Consider the following 21,173-nt stretch of genomic DNA (forward strand, 5'->3'; position numbering starts at 1 on the left):
AACAAACAAACAAACAAAAAAACACACACACACACACACACACACACACACACACACACACACACACAACCACCTCCTCTCCCCTGCCCTCTCTCCACATCATCCATGCACACTCCCAGCTGCACTTTATCAACCCTTACGCCCATCCTGTTATCCCTCCTCCACCCCGCCCCAGCCACTCCCTTACCCCCACCTGGTTGCCTCTGCTGTCACCACTTGCTGCTGCTCGTAGTCTGGCTTCAGCTGCACAAACGCCCCAGCCACCTCCTTACCCCCACATGGTTGCCTCTGCCATCACTCACTGCTGCTCGTAGTCTAGCTTCAGCTGCCAGGGACAGTGGTCACATGTGTGTGAGTTGTGTGTGTGTGTGTGTGTGTGTGTGTGTGTGTGTGTGTGTTTTGTCCGTTTTCGACAAAGGCCTATGTGGCCAAAAGCTCATTTTGTGACCGTCTTTTAGCTGTTATAATAGAATGTTAATCAATGAGATTCTTCAATTTGTAATGGACAGTAATTAAGCTTCAAATATCTGAATCTAATGAACAATTTTTTTGAAATACAAAAAAGGTGATAGATGATCTTTTGTTTCATTGACAATAAAAAAACTTCACACCAAATAATGGTATGAGAACAGAACATAATTCACCATACGAAACAAATGGTAGCCAACCACCTCCCACCCCTCGTCCCTTCTCCCTACAACAAATAAAAGGAGAGATTTTGAAAGTATGACAAATGAGGTGGGACTGAGCATTTTCATTCTCACCATTCTTCAGTTAACTCTTGCAGCCTCAAAGCAAAGGTTGCGGAGAGGCAATGACAGGGGAGAGTGGTAATTCTCATACTCTCCTCTATATGACCCGTCCTTCAGTTTTGAGGTCTGCCCCTCCATCTTTTTCAGTTGCTTCGCATTCCAATATCCCTTTTTTCACTGTTCACTCTTATAAAATGTCCAAGTCATGCTATTCTCTTGCTCTTTACCAACCACATGTAATTAGCAAACACTGGAGGGTTACAATGTGAAGAAACTGAAAGTGCACAAGTTTCACATGATGATTTTCACTTACATAAAAAAGCTAAAGAAACTACTGTGATGCTTACAAGAAAAAATGCCTCCTCAACTGTCACTAGAGATAAAATACTTCTTGGTGTTACAGAAAAGAAAGAGACATTTGATACATTATCTCAGGAATCTCTTTTCAGATGATAGACCAAATGTTAAGATTTCTAGGAACAATAATATAACAGGACCTCCAATTATGAAAGAAGAAATCAAGGAAGTCAAACAAAAACTCAAAAACCAATAAAGGGGCTTCTGAAATTCCAGTGGAACTAATTAAACTTCTTGATGAAGAAGATATCTATGTCTTACACAAACTTTTTAACAATTTTTATGATACAGGTCATTAACCTGAAAAATGGCTATTGTCAACTTGCATCTCCTTACCAAAAATGACCGAGCGAGGTGGCGCAGTGGTTAGCACACTGGACTCGCATTCGGGAGGACGACGGTTCAATCCCGTCTCCAGCCATCCTGATTTAGGTTTTCCGTAATTTCCCTAAATAGCTTCAGGCAAATGCCGGGATGGTTCCTTTGAAAGGGCACGGCCGATTTCCTTCCCAATCCTTCCCTAACCCGGGCATGAGCTCCGTCTCTAATGACCTCGTTGTCGACGGGACATTAAACACTAACCACCACCACCACCTTACCAAAAATGAAGAACGCACAAAAATGTAAAGATCAAAGATTAATGAATCTTATGAGCCATTCCTTGAAAATATTTCTGAAAGTCATCCATCAAAGGTTAAATGCAAAATATGAAGACATTCATTGGGTAGAGAAAGTTTGGGCTTAGGTACAAGAGAAGCAATAGTTGCACTCCAAGTTCAAGTACAAATATGCTATGATCAGGGTAAAAATGTGAGACTATTTTATTGATAACAAAAAAGCTATTGATAGAGTATAACATCACAAATTTATGGAAATTCTCAAAAGAATGGATACAGATCAGAAATACATGCAGTGTATAAAGAATTTCTGTTGGAATCAGACACCACATAGTAAGTTTGATAATGAGGTCAACAGCTTGTTTAGTATCTGTAGGGAAGCCCAATGAGGATGTGTTATCTTACATCTGTTATTCAATTTGTACTCTGAGAGTATCTTTAAGGAAACACTTGGTGATACAGAAATAGCATAAAGGTTAATCAACAACAACATCCGCTATGCTGATGATACACTACTGACTTCTAATAATTTAGATTATCTTCAATAACTTATCAACATAGCAGGAGATTACAGCAGTAATCTAGCTCTCAATATCAACACCAAAAAGATACATTTTATGATTGTCACGCAATAACCTGAATTCTTTATTAACAATGGCTTCTAATACAAAGAGTAGTCAAGTTTGCACAAGCATCATGCAGTTTTGCTTTGTGAAGACTGGAGATAAAATGTCACACAGAGATTGCCCATAATGATTTCATAAAATTCAAGCAAATTCTCATAAGTGCAGTTGTAGACCTAAACCTTAAGAGTTCGATTTGTAAGATGTTACATCTGGTCTGTACTTCTGTTTTGTTTTGAAGGATGGGTGCTAAATATGCCACCAGCAAAGAAGATTGAGGGCTTTGTAATGCAGAATGTTTACAATGTTGGGACAGCAAGAATAACTACCACAGAAAAAATATTGTGATAAATAAATGGAGAGAAACCTTAACAACATTTAAAAGAAGAAAACTGCATATCTAGGACATAAGCAAAAGGAACACCTAATAAATACTTCAGCCATTAACTGATTGAGGGTGAAAGAAGAAAAGAGTGAATAAGAGTGTGGACAAGATTATCAAGTGCAGATCAACTACATACTGTGGTTTATAGAATAAAGGTACATTATCAATTCCATGAATAGATAATAATAATAATAATAAGAAGAAGAAGAAGAAGAAGAAGAAGAGGTAGTAGTAATAAGTTTCTTTTATCAGATGGTAAGAGTTCAACTTTTGTTTCATTTATCTTTGAGCTGTCTCTCTGTGTGGCTCCATGGAGGTTTTAGCAGGATTCACCTTTCAAATATTCTAAAATCTAAGCAGCTGCTCATCAGCACTGGTTAGTAACCATATCCTACATCCCCATGCAGCAACAGGCTTAAATGTAGCTTCATATATTGTCAGACACTAATTTCCTAAAAAATTATGATCTTTCATATATGGACTTCATTTCACTGAATACAAATTCTGTCTTACTGATATGGGTACTTTGTATTCAAAATTATCGATGGTACGTAAAGCTCAAATTCACCATTAGACATTTGATCGACAGGAAGCGCAAAACGGCTATGTGGGAACAGCCAGAGGACAAATGTAAGGCTGTAGAAGCATATATCACTAGGGGTAAGATAGATGCCACCTACAGAAAAATTTAAGAGACCTTTGGAGGAAAGAATGAATATCAATAGTTCAGATACTAAACCAGTCCTAAGGAAAGAAGGGAAAGCTGAAATGTGGAAGGAGTATATAGAGGATCTATACGAGGGTGATGTACTTGAGGGCAATACTATGGAAATGGAAGAGGATGTAGATGAAAATGAGATGAGAGATATGATACTGCGCACAGAATTTAACAGAGAACTGAAAGACCGAAGTAGAAAAAAGGCCCTAGGAGTAGACAACATTCTGTTAGAACTACTGATAGCCGTGGGAGAGCCAGTGATGAGCAAACTCTTCCATCTGGTGAGCAAGATGCATGAGACAGGTGAAATACCCTCATACTTCATGAACAATATAAAAATTCCGATTCCAAAGAAAGCAGGTGCTGACAGGTATGAAAATTACTGAACTATCAATTTAATAAGTCACAATTGCAAAATAGTAACATGAATTCTTTACAGACGAATGGAAAAACTGGTAGAAGTGACCTCGAGGAAGATCAGTTTGGATTCTGTAGGAATGTAGGAACATGTGAGGCAATACTGACCCTATGACTTATTTTAGAAGCTACGTTAAAGAAAGGCAAACCTACATTTATAGCATTTGTAGACTTAGAGAAATCTTTTGACAATGTTGACTGGAATACTCTCTTTCAAATTCTGAAAGGTGGCAAGGGTAAAATACAGGGAGCAAAAGGCTATTTACAATTTGTACAGAAACCAGAAGGCAGTTATAAGACTCGAGAGGCACGAAAGGGAAGCAGTGGTTGAGAAGGGAGTGAGACAGGGTTGTAGCCTATCCCTGATGTTATTCAATCTGTATATTGAACAAGCAGTAATGGAAACAAAAGAAAATTTGGAATAGGAATTAAAATCCAGGGAGAAGAAATAAAAACCTTGAGGTTTGCTGATGGCATTGTAATTCTGTCAGAGACAGCAAAGGACATGGAAGGACAGTAGAATGGAATGGACAGTGTCTTGAAAGTAGGATTTAAGATAAACGTCAACAAAAGCAAAACAGGGACAAAGGAATGTAGTCGAATTAAATCAGGAGATGCTGAGTGAATTAGATTAGAAAATGAGACACTGGAAGTAGTAAAGGAGTTTAATTATTCGGGCAGCAAAATAACTGATGATGGTTGAAGTAGAAAGGATATAAAATGCAGTCTGATGACGGCAAGGAAAGTGTTTCTGAAAAAGAGAAATTTGTTAATATCGAGTATAAATTTAAGTGTCAGGAAATCTTTTCTGAAAGTACTTGTATGGGATGTAGCCATGAATGAATGTGAAACATGGACGATAAATAGTTTAGACAAAAAGAGAACAGAAGCTTTTGAAATGTGGTGCTACACAAGAATGCTGAAGATTAGATGGGTAGACCACATAACTAATGAGGAGGTACTGAATAGGATTGGGGAGATGAGGAATTTGTGGCACAACTTGACTAGAAGAAGGGATCGGTTGGTAGGACACATTCTGAGGCATCTAGGGATCACCAGTTTATTACTGGATGGAAGTGTGGGGGGTAAAAATCATAGAGAGAGGACAAAAAATGACTACACTAAGCAGATTCAGAAGAATGTAGGTTGCTGTAGTTACCCAGATGAAGAAGCTTACAAAGGGTAGAGTAGCACGGAGAGCTGCATCAAACCAGTCTTTGGACTGAAGATAAAGATAACAACAACAACAACAACAACAACAACATGAATATAATACCAACTTCACCTTATGAAATTAAGAAAATAATACAATCTCTCACAAATAAAAGCTCATCTGATTCTGATGGTGTTTCCAATAGATTACTAAAGATTTGCTCCCATATAATAAGTTTGGTTGTACCTGAAGTAAGTAATGCATCACTAACTCACAGCATTTTTCCAGAGTCTGAAATATGCGGTTGTCAAATTCCTATTTAAGAAAGGTGATAGGGGACATGTCAACAAATACTGTGATGTTTCACTGCTGATGACATTTTACAGAATTTTTGAGAAAGTGATGTATTCTAGAATAGCATCTCATCTTAGCAACAATATTATCCTCAACAAACCTAAAATAGTGTCAGTTGATATTTTCTGTGATCTATCTAAGGCATTTGACTGTGTGAATCAGTGTATTCTGCTAGATAAATGGAAGTTTTATGGGATTAATGGTATGGCCAATCAATGGATAATGTCATATCTACCAAAGAAATGCAGAAAGTTGTACTTATTAATGCAACCGATATAGTTCAGGGCTGTAACTGTGATTGGGAAGAAATCACATATGGGATTCACCAAGGCTCAAATTTTTGGCTCACTATTATTCCTCATATATGTAAATGATCTTCCTTCTAACACACAACAAGAAGAATGAGTTCTTTTTGCAGATGACACCAGTATTTTAATCAATCCAAGTATACATACAGAAACAGAAGAACTGGGGATCCAGGTTCTTAAAAGTACCACTGACTGGTTTTCTGTGAATAGTTTCACCCTCAATTTGAAAAAATACAGAATATTCAGTTCTGCACATCAAGGGGTACTGCATCAGTGTAACACATGGTGGGGAAATAATAAATAGAGTGAAAACTTCAAAATATTTAGGTGTCCATACTGATGAGGATTTAAACTGGAAAAACATGTTTTGGAACTCCTAAAACATCTTAGATCAGCCACATTTGCACTTAAGATTCATTGTAAATCATGGGGAGAGACAAATCAGTAAGGTGACATACTTTCATTCAATAATGTCAATGAAATAATGTTAAAGGATAAATCACCTTTACAAAGGAATTCTTCATTGCTCAAAAACGTGCTGTAATATATGTGCACAAATACCCTGCTGGCTTTTGTCTCGGGTTCTTCAGTCGACGTTTGTTTGATGATTTTTCTGACATTTTGCCACCACAAGTGGCTGACATCGTCAAAAATTCATCTTCCACTGCTGGTGATGGACTGGAGTCAAGCTCTGAGCATACCAATGTCCAAGAGCTTTTCTGCAGTCATTACCGCTGTGGTTCTTCCCTTGCTGCCTGTAACAGTCATTCGCTGCAGGACAGGAATCCAGAATCCATTCACCTTGAGGCTTTTCTCTTTCTTGTTGAAGCTATTGTCATGTTCATGTATTTCTATAGCTTCCCAGTCCATGTGTGACCGATACCTGCATAAACTGCCATATCACCATCTGGACCAGAAAAGAGGCATGAGTAACATGCTCGTAATATGAGCAAGATGAATATATGAGCTGCAGCACATCAGATGTGAGGTGCAACACCTGGAAAGCGTTCTCAGGAGCAATTGGTAGTCAAACAGTTGCATAATAAGTGTCACAGAATCAAACACTTCGTAAAGTGACATTTCGGAAAAGGATATGTCGGGTACGGCCCATCTGCCATGAATTCCCAGAGTGATGAACAGAACCGGCCATATATTGTGCAAATACGGCATGAAGACTATTTATAAACTGACAAAGAAGATCAAAGAATGTCTCAGGTCGGCAAAGGAGAAAGAGGATCCACTTGCAATGTCAAGAATGTACTGTATACCATGTACATGTGGAAAAGTTGGGGTGACTGGATGATCAATAAATATCAGGATCACTGAACATAAGCGGTGTAGCAGGTGAGGCAAGCTTAGAAATAGGCTGTGGCAGAGCACACACTATGTGACACTGACCACATAGTAAAATTTGAAGACACGGAAGTTCTTACTGTAGAGAAGAGTTTCGCATCCGCTTATTCATGGAACCTATAGAAGTATGCAAACACCACAATAGCTTCACCAAGGAGGAGGAAAGCTTCAAGGTGAATTGATTCAGTATTCGGACCTGCAGTGAATGACCATTGCAAGGAGCAAGAGGAGAACTGCAGCGGTAACAACCATGTAAAAGCCCTTGGACATTGGTGTACCAGGTACATATAATCTGTAGCCACTGACTTGTCTCCAGTCCACAACCAGCAACAGATGGTGAAGCTTTGACAAAAGTGAATCATCAGAAAAATCATCAAACAAATGTTGGCCAAAGAACCTGAGACAGACACCAAAAGGCAATTTGTCAAAAAGTGGCCACGACAGCCTTAACAATTTTGTACAATGTGTGGAGCTCAACAACGATCATCTTGTAGACATTCTGACCACTGATTCATAGTATATTTACTCATTCATGAAGTATGTTGTGAATAATCCACTACAATTCAAAAGGAACACTGATGTACATAATTACTACACCAAAAGAAAAAATTACAATTCATTACTCCAAATTAAGGTTGCGTTTAGCACAAGAAAGGGGTCACAATGCTGCAACTAAAATTTTTGATCACTTACCCAGTGATATAAACTGTCTCACAGACAGCAAAGTAAAATTTGAAAAAATGGAAAATGTTTCTCCTTGACAATTCCTATTCTGTAGAAGAATTTCTATTATTGCAATGTGTAAAAGGTGTGCACAGGAATTACTAATTCACATCCATTATACTATAAAATAAAAACATCACATAAATGTCAGCTTGTAGCCACATTTACAAATTAATTTGCAATGTGAATGTAAAATGACTCGTTCCACATCATTACGATTTGTTGTGCAAAATGATCCATCACACATGCAATTAACTTGTTCATCAACATTGTTATCTGCCCTTCTTGTGAGCTGCATGTATTTGCTTTCAGATTTATTAATTGTAAGTCACCTTTACTGTGCTACTTCATCTAGCTTAGTCATTGCTCTCTATAATGAAACTCTTCTTCTGCTGCCAATAGCACCATCATCAGCATACACACACACACACATCTGTGTTGACTTGACATCAATATTATCAGATATCTGTAGATTATGACTGGCTACTTCTAATATCAGATTAAAAAGCATTATGGTTGAGGCAGACCCCACTGCTGGTGTTAAATGATGTGTTTACTGCACCTTTCATTCTTATAAATGCCACAAAGGTTGCTTTAATCAGTGTACCGTATTTGGCTGGTGTGCTCAATCAAGATATATCATTCAACATTTGCCCTCTATTAAGACTCTCAAAAGATGTCTTGAAGTCCACAAAGAGACTGTGGAGGTCAATATTACATTCATATACATTTTCTTATATCTACCTCTGCACAAATATGTGATCTATTTTGAGTGTAGAACTAAGTCTCATATAAAATTCCAGACATGATTTTTAAATGTTACAATCGATGGAATAATACTTCAGTAAAGGCATAGTATATGTTATCCCCTCCTTACATTTAGGCCAGATACCTCCCCATGCTTCTAGAACTAGGGCAGAAACCTCCAGTGACCCATGCTTCTCGAATTTTTTCCTTGCTCTCACATTAAACCCACACGAGAGTGTATTCTTTTGTGAAGTGTAACTCCTCCCTTCCGCATGAGCTTTGATGTTATACCATAGCTTGTGTAGCAGTGGATAACCTTTTTTTCTTCTTGAAGTGTGGGTTCAATCATCTGTAATTCTGCTGTATAATATGGCAGTAATACATCTTGGGGGATTTCCTGGAAGTATAACCACAGGCTGTCCATTAAATGTACTTCATGGTTGCCAGATTTCATTTCATTTTCTTACAGTCTGTATTCTCAGGTTTCTTCTTTTCACCCTTATAGAATTTTCTACTTTCATTCCTTCTATGAGATAAATGTACAGTCAGTTTAGTTGGTTCTGTTTGTGCCTGTGATTTTTCAAGTTCCTTGGAAAATAGGTGCTTACAGCCTTTTTCAGCCATAAACTCTGATGTTCTCAGAGCATTTTTGCATGTCTTTATATGTAAGCTGTCTTTATATTTACTGTCCCTACAATTTGAACCTGTCCACCTCACTACGCTTCTGTGGTGAACCAACTTCACAGCATAATTAGCATAATTTATATCCCATTGCACTTGTTCCACTACAAATAAAACAAACACTGTTAATATTCTACATCCTTACTCTTCCTGTCTCTACATTTATTTCTCAAAATTTTCACCCTGGTGACAAACACATTTCTCCCAACAAGAGACCAGTTTCTTGACACCATCACTGTAGAATGTTTGACTTTGTCCACAAACCCACAGCCTCAACTCTGCTTGCACCATTTATTCACTATCAAAGTGAAGTCCCTGAAGGTGTTCTTTACATTTTGCAAACAGATGAAAATCGGATGGAGCCAAGTTGGGACTATATAGAGGATGATCAATGACAGTGAACCCAAGGTGTTGAATTGCTGCAGATGTCACAGCACTCGAGTGTGTTCATTTCGTTACATGCCACCATATTATATGCTACAATTTGGAGCCCTCCAGTGGCAGATGGCAGAAAATATGTAGACATGAACAATAAATATGCAGAAAGTTAATAACATTTGTTTTATTTAAAACACTTTGAGAGTTTTCACATAGCAAATTTCTAGGCATTACTTTCCAGCATGTCCTCATAAATTCCAGATAAAAATGTGAAGTTACCTGATAAATGCTATTATGCAGTGAACTCTTTCCAGATAAAGTACTTTATTAGTTATAATTTCAAACAGCTTTATCATCTGCCCTTAAAGAACAATAATGTAAGCAATTTTCAGTTACTGGTACTATTCAATATTTGATGGAACCTATCTTCGAAAGTAAACATGTAAAGAATGTGTGAGAGAACTATGATTGCCAGATGTATGATTTTAGCCAGAACAATATGGAATTTTCCCCTTTTGTTCCAGGTATAGTGCATACTTTTAACCATACACTAAATGTTCTGATTTTGAACACGAGGCATAAAGACATATTTTTTATATAAAGAGATAGACTTTTTATATAACCAGTAACTGTACCAATCATCGCATCATGGAATGGAATAAGTTATATTTTTTAATCTTCCAGCATAAAATTTCACAATGCAGATTATGTTCTTCACACTAGGACGTGCATGTGGAGAGAGAGAGAGAGAGAGAGAGAGAGAGAGAGAGAGAGAGATAGCCTTAGTTTCAAGATATTTTAAAATTAGCTGAATCACTTTGTATTGTCGATTTCCTTATTGTAGATAATGTGTATTCAGAGATCACTATGCTTTCTGATTTGTTTTGTGGGAAAGGGAGTGAACATTTGAAACCAAAATTAGCTACTACGGCAATACTACAAAGCTGGACCTATATTATAGAACTGATTGGCACATCAAAAATGTGCAGTGTTTTAGTTAAATTTGTTTTGAGTGTATTTCCTTCCAATTCATCCATGGAGAGAGTTTTCTCCATTATGAACATTAAATGGAGGAATGAGTGAAACAGATGTTCAGCTGATATAATAAAATATGAATTGTACATTTATTTCTATTATGATGAAAGTTGCAATTATTTTTATAAGAGTGCTACCTAATGAAAAAAAATTGAGAAGAGCAAGCTCAACTGATACATATTCCTCTTGATTATGTTGAGAGCATTTTGAAGAAAATATGCAATAAATACAATTTTTTAAAAAGTCAGTGTTGATTCATGTGAGTCTGTATTTCCACTCTGAAATCTGGCAACCCTACTGAGAACAGACAATATATTTATGAACAAATTCAGCCATCTATCAGTATAACAACAACAATAATAATAATAATAATAATAAATAAAATGAAATTAAAATTAAGTTCATACATCCATTTATTCAAAAGATGCTACTTAGGCCAAAACTTTAAAATAATTTTGAAAAAGAAGAAGAAAAGGCTGCTTTTGTGAAAATATAGGTCCTTTATTTTTCAAATCTTTGTTCATATTTTGAAATATTCACTGTGAAATATTAAGGGATAGGCAGAATTTTAACTGGTACATGAAGTAAAAATTACTGGAAAAATATACCTCTTCTTCTGGTACACCAAATTTTCGAAGAAGTGCTTTAGCATTGTTGAGAGAAAGTCTTCTTAGATCAGCATCAGTTCCAGTCACAGTACGTTTTGGCTGAGCTTCTTGTTCTTCTTTTGTTTGCTGAAACAGATGTATGCACACAGATCACTCCCATGTTGTATTTTTTCTATCCTTGTTGCAGAGAGCTAATCTCAGTAAAAGGAAAACAATATGTAAATGATTCAGTAAGAACATACAACATTACTTCAGCATGATACTATCCTACTTGTAGAAACAAGTAAGGATACAGTTCGTCGTTCTCTGCCTACCGCAGTTCAAAAATTCACATGATCCATGTCCTATATTAACATTTCCTTCTGGATAATGTGCCTGTGCAACTTGGACAATTTCATACGGTAATAAAGTGTGGATACAACCTCCTCAGATTGTGCCATCCATTTACAGAATTGTTCTCACATCATCTAATGTCACTCTCTATTTCCCACCCAATTCTGAAAATATTTACTGAATCTTATGACATTTCCAAATGACTTTCCCTTCACCATGGTCCTGACTACACTACAAAATATGTCTGGCAATGACCATTATAAAATTTGTCACGCCATTAAACATACAAAGACAAGTACATATTGTATCATATCTTCATTACTCCATTCTTTCCCTATTCTTCATATGTCACTACACATCTGGTTGGTTGTCTGGGTGGTTGTGTGGGGGTTTAGGGAACAAATTACAAGGTCATTAGTCCCACATTTGGGGAGCAAGTTGATACACAATGGTGCCATTAACCAGAAGTAAAACCTGCCTAACTGTGTTAGCATAGTGCATGAAAAGCAATAGGGCACAAACATCCAGGTAGCACAGACAGATGGGAGCTCCCCTCGGGACTCACCTGCAGCATGGAGCACGTCCAAACCCCCCCCCCCCCCCCCAACCTCAGTTGATATGAGATATGTGCAAAACAATGACATAATAAACAACACCCTTCTAAACACACACAGGGAAGATCACCGAGATTAAAAGGGGGTGAAAACTAGACCGTAGCAAACATCAGATAAAGATGTGAAACATAATAAAAGAAAGAGAAAAGCTAGAGAGGCAGGTACAATTGAGGGGCCTCCACTTCAGCTTACGTTGGGAGGCACACCTCCAACAATGGCCTCAACTTCAATTTAAGTATAACCAAAACATTATACTTGGAATAAAAGCCATCATCTCCAAGAAATTTTTCGTATCTTATCTTTGTGGTCCTTACACGAAACATACATTGGTGAAATCGGAGCCATTCTGCAGTCAGCTTCAAACACTGTGTCTCTAAATAATCTCAGTAGTGTTCCATGAAGAGAAAGTCGCCGTCCTTCATGGGTGTCCCATTTGAGTTCCAGAAGCTTCTCTATAACACCTGTGTATTTTTCAAGCCTGCCAGTAACAAATCTAGCAGCCTCAGAATTGCTTCTATATCCTCCTTCAATCTGACCTGGTTGTTGTTATTGTTGTTGTTGTTGTTGTTGTTGTCTTCAGTCCTGAGACTGGTTTGATGCAGCTCTCCATGCTACTCTATCCTGTGCAAGCTTCTTCATCTCCCAGTACTTACTGCAACCTACATCCTTCTGAATCTGCTTAGTGTATTCATCTCTTGGTCTCCCTCTACAATTTTTACCCTCCACACTGCCCTCCAATGCTAAATTTGTGATCCCTTGATGTCTCAAAACATGTCCTACCAACCGGTCCCTTCTTCTTGTCAAGTTGTGCCACAAACTCCTCTTCTCCCCAATTCTATTCAATACCTCCTCATTAGTTATGTAATCTACCCATCTAATCTTCAGCATTCTTCTATAGCACCACATTTCGAAAGCTTCTATTCTCTTCTTGTCCAACCTATTTATCGTCCATGTTTCACTTCCATACATGGCTACACTCCGTACAAATACTTTCAGAAACGACTTCCTGACACTTAAATCTATACTTGATGTTAAAAAATTTCTCTTCTTCACAAACGCATTCCTTGCCATTGCCAGTCTACATTTTATATCCTCTCTACTTCGACCATCATCAGTTATTTTGCTCCCTAAATAGCAAAACTCCTTTACTACTTTAAGTGTCTCATTTCCTAATCTAATTCCCTCAGCATCACCCGACTTAATTCGACTACATTCCATTATCCTCGTTTTGCTTTTGTTGATGTTCATCTTATATCCTCCATTCAAGACACTGTCCATTCCGTTCAACTGCTCTTCCAAGTCCTTTGCTGTCTCTGACAGAATTACAATGTCATCGGCGAACCTCAAAGTTTTTATTTCTTCTTCATGGATTTTAATACCTATTCCGAATTTTTCTTTTGTTTCCTTTACTGCTTGCTCAATATACAGATTGAATAACATCGGGGAGAGGCTACAACCCTGTCTCACTCCCTTCCCAACCGCTGCTTCCCTTTTATGCCCCTCGACTCTTCTAACTGCTATCTGGTTTCTATACAAATTGTAAATAGCCTTTCGCTCCCTGTGTTTTACCCCTGCCACCTTTAGAATTTGAAAGAGAGTATTCCAGGCAACATTGTCAAAAGCTTTCTCTAAGTCTACAAATGCTAGAAATGTAGGTATGGATCACAAACACTTGAATAGTACTGAAGAACAGGTTGCACTAGTGTATTATATGCAGTCTCCTTTACAGATAAACTATACCTTCGCCAAAAGTCTCCTCATACACCCAAATGGACCATTCGCCTTCACAACCAAAGTCCTCACATGTTCCTTCCATTTTCTATCACTCTGCAATGTTATGCCCAGATATTTACACGACATGACCATGTCAAGCAGGAAATTGCTAATGCTGTATCCAAACATTATAGGTTTGTTTTTCCTATTCATCAATGTTAAGTTATATTTTTCTATATTTAGAGCTAGCTGTCAATTGTCACACCAACTTGAAATTTTGTCTAAGTCATCTTATATCCTACTACAGTCACTCAACTTCAACACCTTACCGTAAACCACAGCGTTATCAGCAAACAACCAAAGATTGCTGTCCACCTTGTCACCAGATCATTTATGAATACAGAGAACAATAGCGGTCCTATCACACTTCCCCGGGGTACTCCTGATGGTACCCTCGTCTCTGATGAACACTTGCCGTCGACGACGACATACTGTGTTCTATTACTTAAGAGGTCCTCGAGCCACTTACATATCTGAGAACCTATTCTGTACACTCACGATTTTGTTATCAGTCTGCAGTGGGGCGGTCTCTGGAAATCGGGGAATATGGAATCAGCATGTTGCCCTTCAATCCAAAGTTTGCAATATATCGGGGGAGAAAGGCGAAAGCTGAGTTCTGTTTGAATGATGCTTTCTAAAATCATTCTGATTCATTGAAATAAGCTTCTCTGTCCCAAGGAAATTTATTATATTCAAAATATGAATATGGTCCATAATTTTGTGGGCCCATTCTTCTACCTTTCTTATATACTGGAGTCACCTGCATACTATTAGTCTCTTGGGACTTTGCGCTGGGTGAGCGATGTGCCATAAATGAAAGCTAAGTAAGAGGTCAATGCCATAGAGCACTCCTTGTAAAACCATATTGGGATTCCAACTGGATATCACAACTTATTTGTTTTCGACTCTTTCAGCTGTTTCTCTCTGTCAGGAATGCTTTCTTCTATGGTGTCCATACAGGAGTCTGTACAGTGATCAAAAGACAGTATGTTTCTGCGATTCTCCTCTGTGAATAACTGCATAAATGCAAAATTTAAAACTTCAGCTTTTGTTTTGCTATCTTCAACTGCCACACCAGACTGGTCAACGAGTGACTGGATGGATGCCTTAGACCTGCTTAGTGATTTTACATAGGACCAGGATTTTCTCGGTTTTTCAGCCAGATCTTTCAATAAGGTATGATGGTGGCAGTTGTCGCATGCTTCATGTGTAGATCTGTTCACAGATGCACAAATCTCTACTAAAGTTTGCCTGTCGTCTTTTGCGAGTACTCTTTAGTAAAAAGAGCAGAACAGCATTTGTTTTCTCAGCATTTCACGAATATTGTTGTTAAACCACGGTTTTTTTTTTTTTTTTCCAATCCTTAATACACTTCTCCAGAACATGATATACAATTAGTTTAAACTTTGGTCATAATTCCTCTATGGCCATCATCCCAGAAGTAAACTAAGTCAATTTGCTGTCAGCGAAAGTAACTGAACAAAGGAACTGAAACTGAATTTGTTCATCTACAAGTTGTAGCAAATAACACTGAAGCTATAAATAAGTTTTGTTGTAAGTAATATTCACATAATAAACTCTGCAGCAAAAGAAATGTCTGGAACTTTTGTTACAATCCAATTTAATAAAAGCACAAAGGTAACGAATGAGATCATAGATTTGGATACTAACATAGTTGTGAGTTTCATTTGTACCAACATAGTTTGTGTGTCTTGCACATGGATCATGAATTGGTGTAAGATGATAGCTGTTATATCATGCAGAGAAATAAGAGAATTGGTGCTCTTTAAAGTGACAGTCATAAACTGTCACTTAGAATCAGTGTTACTTAGAGATTATCACCAATATATATCAAAATCTACAGTGAGGGAAACACAGTTGTAGATTCCATGTTATTTGCAAGCTAAGATAATTGGTATGCACGTGACAGCATGCGTGCCTGACATCTTCCAAAACACCGCACACAGAAGTGAGATTTTCTGGTGCTCGTACCTCAGGCTCTATTGGTGATAAGACAGGTAGGGTCTTGTGTTTTGGACAGCCCTAGGGCTAGAGGCCAGTTCTATAATGAACAGAGGGATTGTTTCAGTGTCACTAGCCTACAGTACAGGGTCAAAGTATGAATATTACACATTTCCTTCTGTTAAGGCAAATAGAGAAAATTGGTTGGTTTTATTTTTGCATGTCATGTGGTCTACAGTGGGCTTCATGGAACTAATGGAGGCCCCATTACTTCATGGGCAGTTCCTCAGGAACCCGCACAAAAAAAAAGTGCAAAAATTCTCCTATCAGAACACAAAAAATGGGAATATGTTTCTGTTTATTTAAAAGAATCTGACTGGACAATGGTGTACCAGTGGCCCGGTTCTACCTTTCTCAGCACCATTAAAAATTTTGGAATGTGAACATATTCATACCTTTTTATGCTGAGAGAAAAGAAGGCAGTGGCAGTGGCAAAGAGAAGAAAAAGTAATAAATACTGGAAGATAGTAGACAGTGTTGTGGTGAGAGAAAGACAGGGACACAGTGGCAATGGAACATAACTGACAGTGACAGAACAGTGCTACAAAATGAATGAAGAAGACAGTGCTGTGGGGGTGGGGGCAATAAAGAGAAAGAGAAACTGGAAGTGGGTGTGAGCCAACGATAATGAGAGAGACAGCAAGAGGGAGACAGTGACAGATAAAGGAGACTGTAGTACTATGACAGAACGAAGGAGATTGTGGCTGTGACACAGGAGACAGAAAGACAGAAGGAGATAAGAGAGTTTGGTTGAATGATTGAGGAATGACAATTAGGAGTGGATGGATACAAGCAACTTACAGTGGTGGACTAGAGGGTGTGAGTGAGTTACAGTTAGAAGGGCTTGTGAGAGTTTGAAGTGAGTTGCATATTAAAAAAGTGCAAATATATCTGCATGCCAAAATTTTGGGTCAAATTTTTAAAGATGCTGAGGAAGGTAGAATGAGACATCTGGTACCTCACTTTTCAGTCAGAGTCTTTGAAACAAAATGGATAATATTTGCATTTTTTCCATCCATTTTATTACAGCTATAATCAAATGAAGCATTGAGTATTTCACATTCGTTAAGAGAATAAAAGAATACCATAGGACAGTATTAGAGTATTTTGTATGGAAACAGTGAGAAATGAAAAATAAGCTACTGATTTATACTGTTGAAAACAATGTATGTTATGCATCAAGCATGAAGAACCAGCAGTATCATAAGTTGGAAACACACTGGGAAAGAAAGCTTCTGAATTCGTAAATAATTAGGTTTAGTAATTTTCTATTTAGAGCTAGCTGTCAATTGTCACACCAACTTGAAATTTTGTCTAAGTCATCTTATATCCTACTACAGTCACTCAACTTCAACACCTTACCGTAAACCACAGCGTTATCAGCAAACAACCAAAGATTGCTGTCCACCTTGTCACCAGATCATTTATGAATACAGAGAACAATAGCGGTCCTATCACATTTCCCCGGGGTACTCCTGATGGTACCCTCGTCTCTGATGAACACTTGCCGTCGACGACGACATACTGTGTTCTATTACTTAAGAGGTCCTCGAGCCACTTACATATCTGAGAACCTATTCTGTACACTCACGCTTTTGTTATCAGTCTGCAGTGGGGCGGTCTCTGGAAATCGGGGAATATGGAATCAGCATGTTGCCCTTCAATCCAAAGTTTGCAATATATCGGGGGAGAAAGGCGAAAGCTGAGTTCTGTTTGAATGATGCTTTCTAAAATCATTCTGATTCATTGAAATAAGCTTCTCTGTCCCAAGGAAATTTATTATATTCAAAATATGAATATGGTCCATAATTTTGTGGGCCCATTCTTCTACCTTTCTTATATACTGGAGTCACCTGCATACTATTAGTCTCTTGGGACTTTGCGCTGGGTGAGCGATGTGCCATAAATGAAAGCTAAGTAAGAGGTCAATGCCATAGAGCACTCCTTGTAAAACCATATTGGGATTCCAACTGGATATCACAACTTATTTGTTTTCGACTCTTTCAGCTGTTTCTCTCTGTCAGGAATGCTTTCTTCTATGGTGTCCATACAGGAGTCTGTACAGTGATCAAAAGACAGTATGTTTCTGCGATTCTCCTCTGTGAATAACTGCATAAATGCAAAATTTAAAACTTCAGCTTTTGTTTTGCTATCTTCAACTGCCACACCAGACTGGTCAACGAGTGACTGGATGGATGCCTTAGACCTGCTTAGTGATTTTACATAGGACCAGGATTTTCTCGGTTTTTCAGCCAGATCTTTCAATAAGGTATGATGGTGGCAGTTGTCGCATGCTTCATGTGTAGATCTGTTCACAGATGCACAAATCTCTACTAAAGTTTGCCTGTCGTCTTTTGCGAGTACTCTTTAGTAAAAAGAGCAGAACAGCATTTGTTTTCTCAGCATTTCACGAATATTGCTGTTAAACCACGGTTTTTTTTTTTTTTTTTCCAATCCTTAATACACTTCTCCAGAACATGATATACAATTAGTTTAAACTTTGGTCATAATTCCTCTATGGCCATCATCCCAGAAGTAAACTAAGTCAATTTGCTGTCAGCGAAAGTAACTGAACAAAGGAACTGAAACTGAATTTGTTCATCTACAAGTTGTAGCAAATAACACTGAAGCTATAAATAAGTTTTGTTGTAAGTAATATTCACATAATAAACTCTGCAGCAAAAGAAATGTCTGGAACTTTTGTTACAATCCAATTTAATAAAAGCACAAAGGTAACGAATGAGATCATAGATTTGGATACTAACATAGTTGTGAGTTTCATTTGTACCAACATAGTTTGTGTGTCTTGCACATGGATCATGAATTGGTGTAAGATGATAGCTGTTATATCATGCAGAGAAATAAGAGAATTGGTGCTCTTTAAAGTGACAGTCATAAACTGTCACTTAGAATCAGTGTTACTTAGAGATTATCACCAATATATATCAAAATCTACAGTGAGGGAAACACAGTTGTAGATTCCATGTTATTTGCAAGCTAAGATAATTGGTATGCACGTGACAGCATGCGTGCCTGACATCTTCCAAAACACCGCACACAGAAGTGAGATTTTCTGGTGCTCGTACCTCAGGCTCTATTGGTGATAAGACAGGTAGGGTCTTGTGTTTTGGACAGCCCTAGGGCTAGAGGCCAGTTCTATAACGAACAGAGGGATTGTTTCAGTGTCACTAGCCTACAGTACAGGGTCAAAGTATGAATATTACACATTTCCTTCTGTTAAGGCAAATAGAGAAAATTGGTTGGTTTTATTTTTGCATGTCATGTGGTCTACAGTGGGCTTCATGGAACTAATGGAGGCCCCATTACTTCATGGGCAGTTCCTCAGGAACCCGCACAAAAAAAAAGTGCAAAAATTCTCCTATCAGAACACAAAAAATGGGAATATGTTTCTGTTTATTTAAAAGAATCTGACTGGACAATGGTGTACCAGTGGCCCGGTTCTACCTTTCTCAGCACCATTAAAAATTTTGGAATGTGAACATATTCATACCTTTTTATGCTGAGAGAAAAGAAGGCAGTGGCAGTGGCAAAGAGAAGAAAAAGTAATAAATACTGGAAGATAGTAGACAGTGTTGTGGTGAGAGAAAGACAGGGACACAGTGGCAATGGAACATAACTGACAGTGACAGAACAGTGCTACAAAATGAATGAAGAAGACAGTGCTGTGGGGGTGGGGGCAATAAAGAGAAAGAGAAACTGGAAGTGGGTGTGAGCCAACGATAATGAGAGAGACAGCAAGAGGGAGACAGTGACAGATAAAGGAGACTGTAGTACTATGACAGAACGAAGGAGATTGTGGCTGTGACACAGGAGACAGAAAGACAGAAGGAGATAAGAGAGTTTGGTTGAATGATTGAGGAATGACAATTAGGAGTGGATGGATACAAGCAACTTACAGTGGTGGACTAGAGGGTGTGAGTGAGTTACAGTTAGAAGGGCTTGTGAGAGTTTGAAGTGAGTTGCATATTAAAAAAGTGCAAATATATCTGCATGCCAAAATTTTGGGTCAAATTTTTAAAGATGCTGAGGAAGGTAGAATGAGACATCTGGTACCTCACTTTTCAGTCAGAGTCTTTGAAACAAAATGGATAATATTTGCATTTTTTCCACCCATTTTATTACAGCTATAATCAAATGAAGCATTGAGTATTTCACATTCGTTAAGAGAATAAAAGAATACCATAGGACAGTATTAGAGTATTTTGTATGGAAACAGTGAGAAATGAAAAATAAGCTACTGATTTATACTGTTGAAAACAATGTATGTTATGCATCAAGCATGAAGAACCAGCAGTATCATAAGTTGGAAACACACTGGGAAAGAAAGCTTCTGAATTCGTAAATAATTAGGTTTAGTAATTTTCTATGAAGTCTGATTTTGTTCCCATATGAATGAATGCTGCAAGTTGCATCACTATTGCAAAAACTTGATGCCTCCTACCCATTTGTCTGAGTTTCTTCCTAAAACTTTCTATTTTTTCTTTTCCATATTTTAACATTATTCACTATTTAGCACTGACCACAGAACAGTGCTAGAAAGCACACAGCTATTCTGAAACTACTCACCGTTGGCTTATTTGGCACCCTGATGTAGGAGAAACCTTCGCCACATCCAGTAGGGTCTGCTGGCCCTGTCAGCTGTAGCAGGCATTTACCCTTTATTGCTTGTATGTATGCTCTTGTGGTGTTCCACGGGGCCACCTTAACTTCATCATCCATCTTCAGCTGCATTTCCTCATCATCATCCTCTTGGGTTGTAAATATTGATTTCTCTCCATAGCCTGCATCCTAATGAAATTCACACAATTAACAAAATGTCCATTTAAATGACAAATGTTGTGAAGCTGTTAAAACATTCACATGCCTTGAGCCTCTGTTCAGCAGCAATCATACTGAAGTATGCACAGCACTGCTCAGGGGAAACCATAGCACGTATTTCCTCTTCTGTAGGAAGTCTGAAGTCTGGTTTTATGACCCACCAGTTGGAGTCCATACCTGACAAAATTAATTAAGGTAAACATGATAATTAAGCAAACAGGATACTTTTAATATTTTTATTACTTAATTTGGTTTAGGTAACAAAATATGTTCAGGGAGAAGAAACAAAGAGTTTGAGCTTTGCCAGTGATGCTATATGATGCTGTCTGAGACAGCATATGTCTTGGAAGAGCAGCTGAAAAGAAAGGATAGAGTCTTGAAAG

The 21,173-nt window shown here is 37.9% G+C and overlaps 1 protein-coding gene across 1 annotated transcript in view; it reads right to left on the reverse strand.

Moving 5' to 3' along the window:
* LOC126259441 (transcription initiation factor TFIID subunit 1) overlaps positions 1-21,173 on the reverse strand; it is a 230,279-nt gene that overhangs the window by 71,663 nt on the left and 137,443 nt on the right. Inside the window, exons 13-15 of the mRNA XM_049956255.1 lie at positions 20,837-20,967; positions 20,539-20,760; positions 11,210-11,335 (exon numbers count right to left, since the gene is read on the reverse strand). Of these exons, the coding sequence (XP_049812212.1) occupies positions 11,210-11,335; positions 20,539-20,760; positions 20,837-20,967 (479 nt within the window). The remainder of the gene's footprint in view (positions 1-11,209; positions 11,336-20,538; positions 20,761-20,836; positions 20,968-21,173) is intronic.

The sequence above is a fragment of the Schistocerca nitens genome, chromosome 5 (assembly GCF_023898315.1).
Source record: "Schistocerca nitens isolate TAMUIC-IGC-003100 chromosome 5, iqSchNite1.1, whole genome shotgun sequence".
Lineage (NCBI taxonomy): Eukaryota > Metazoa > Arthropoda > Insecta > Orthoptera > Acrididae > Schistocerca > Schistocerca nitens.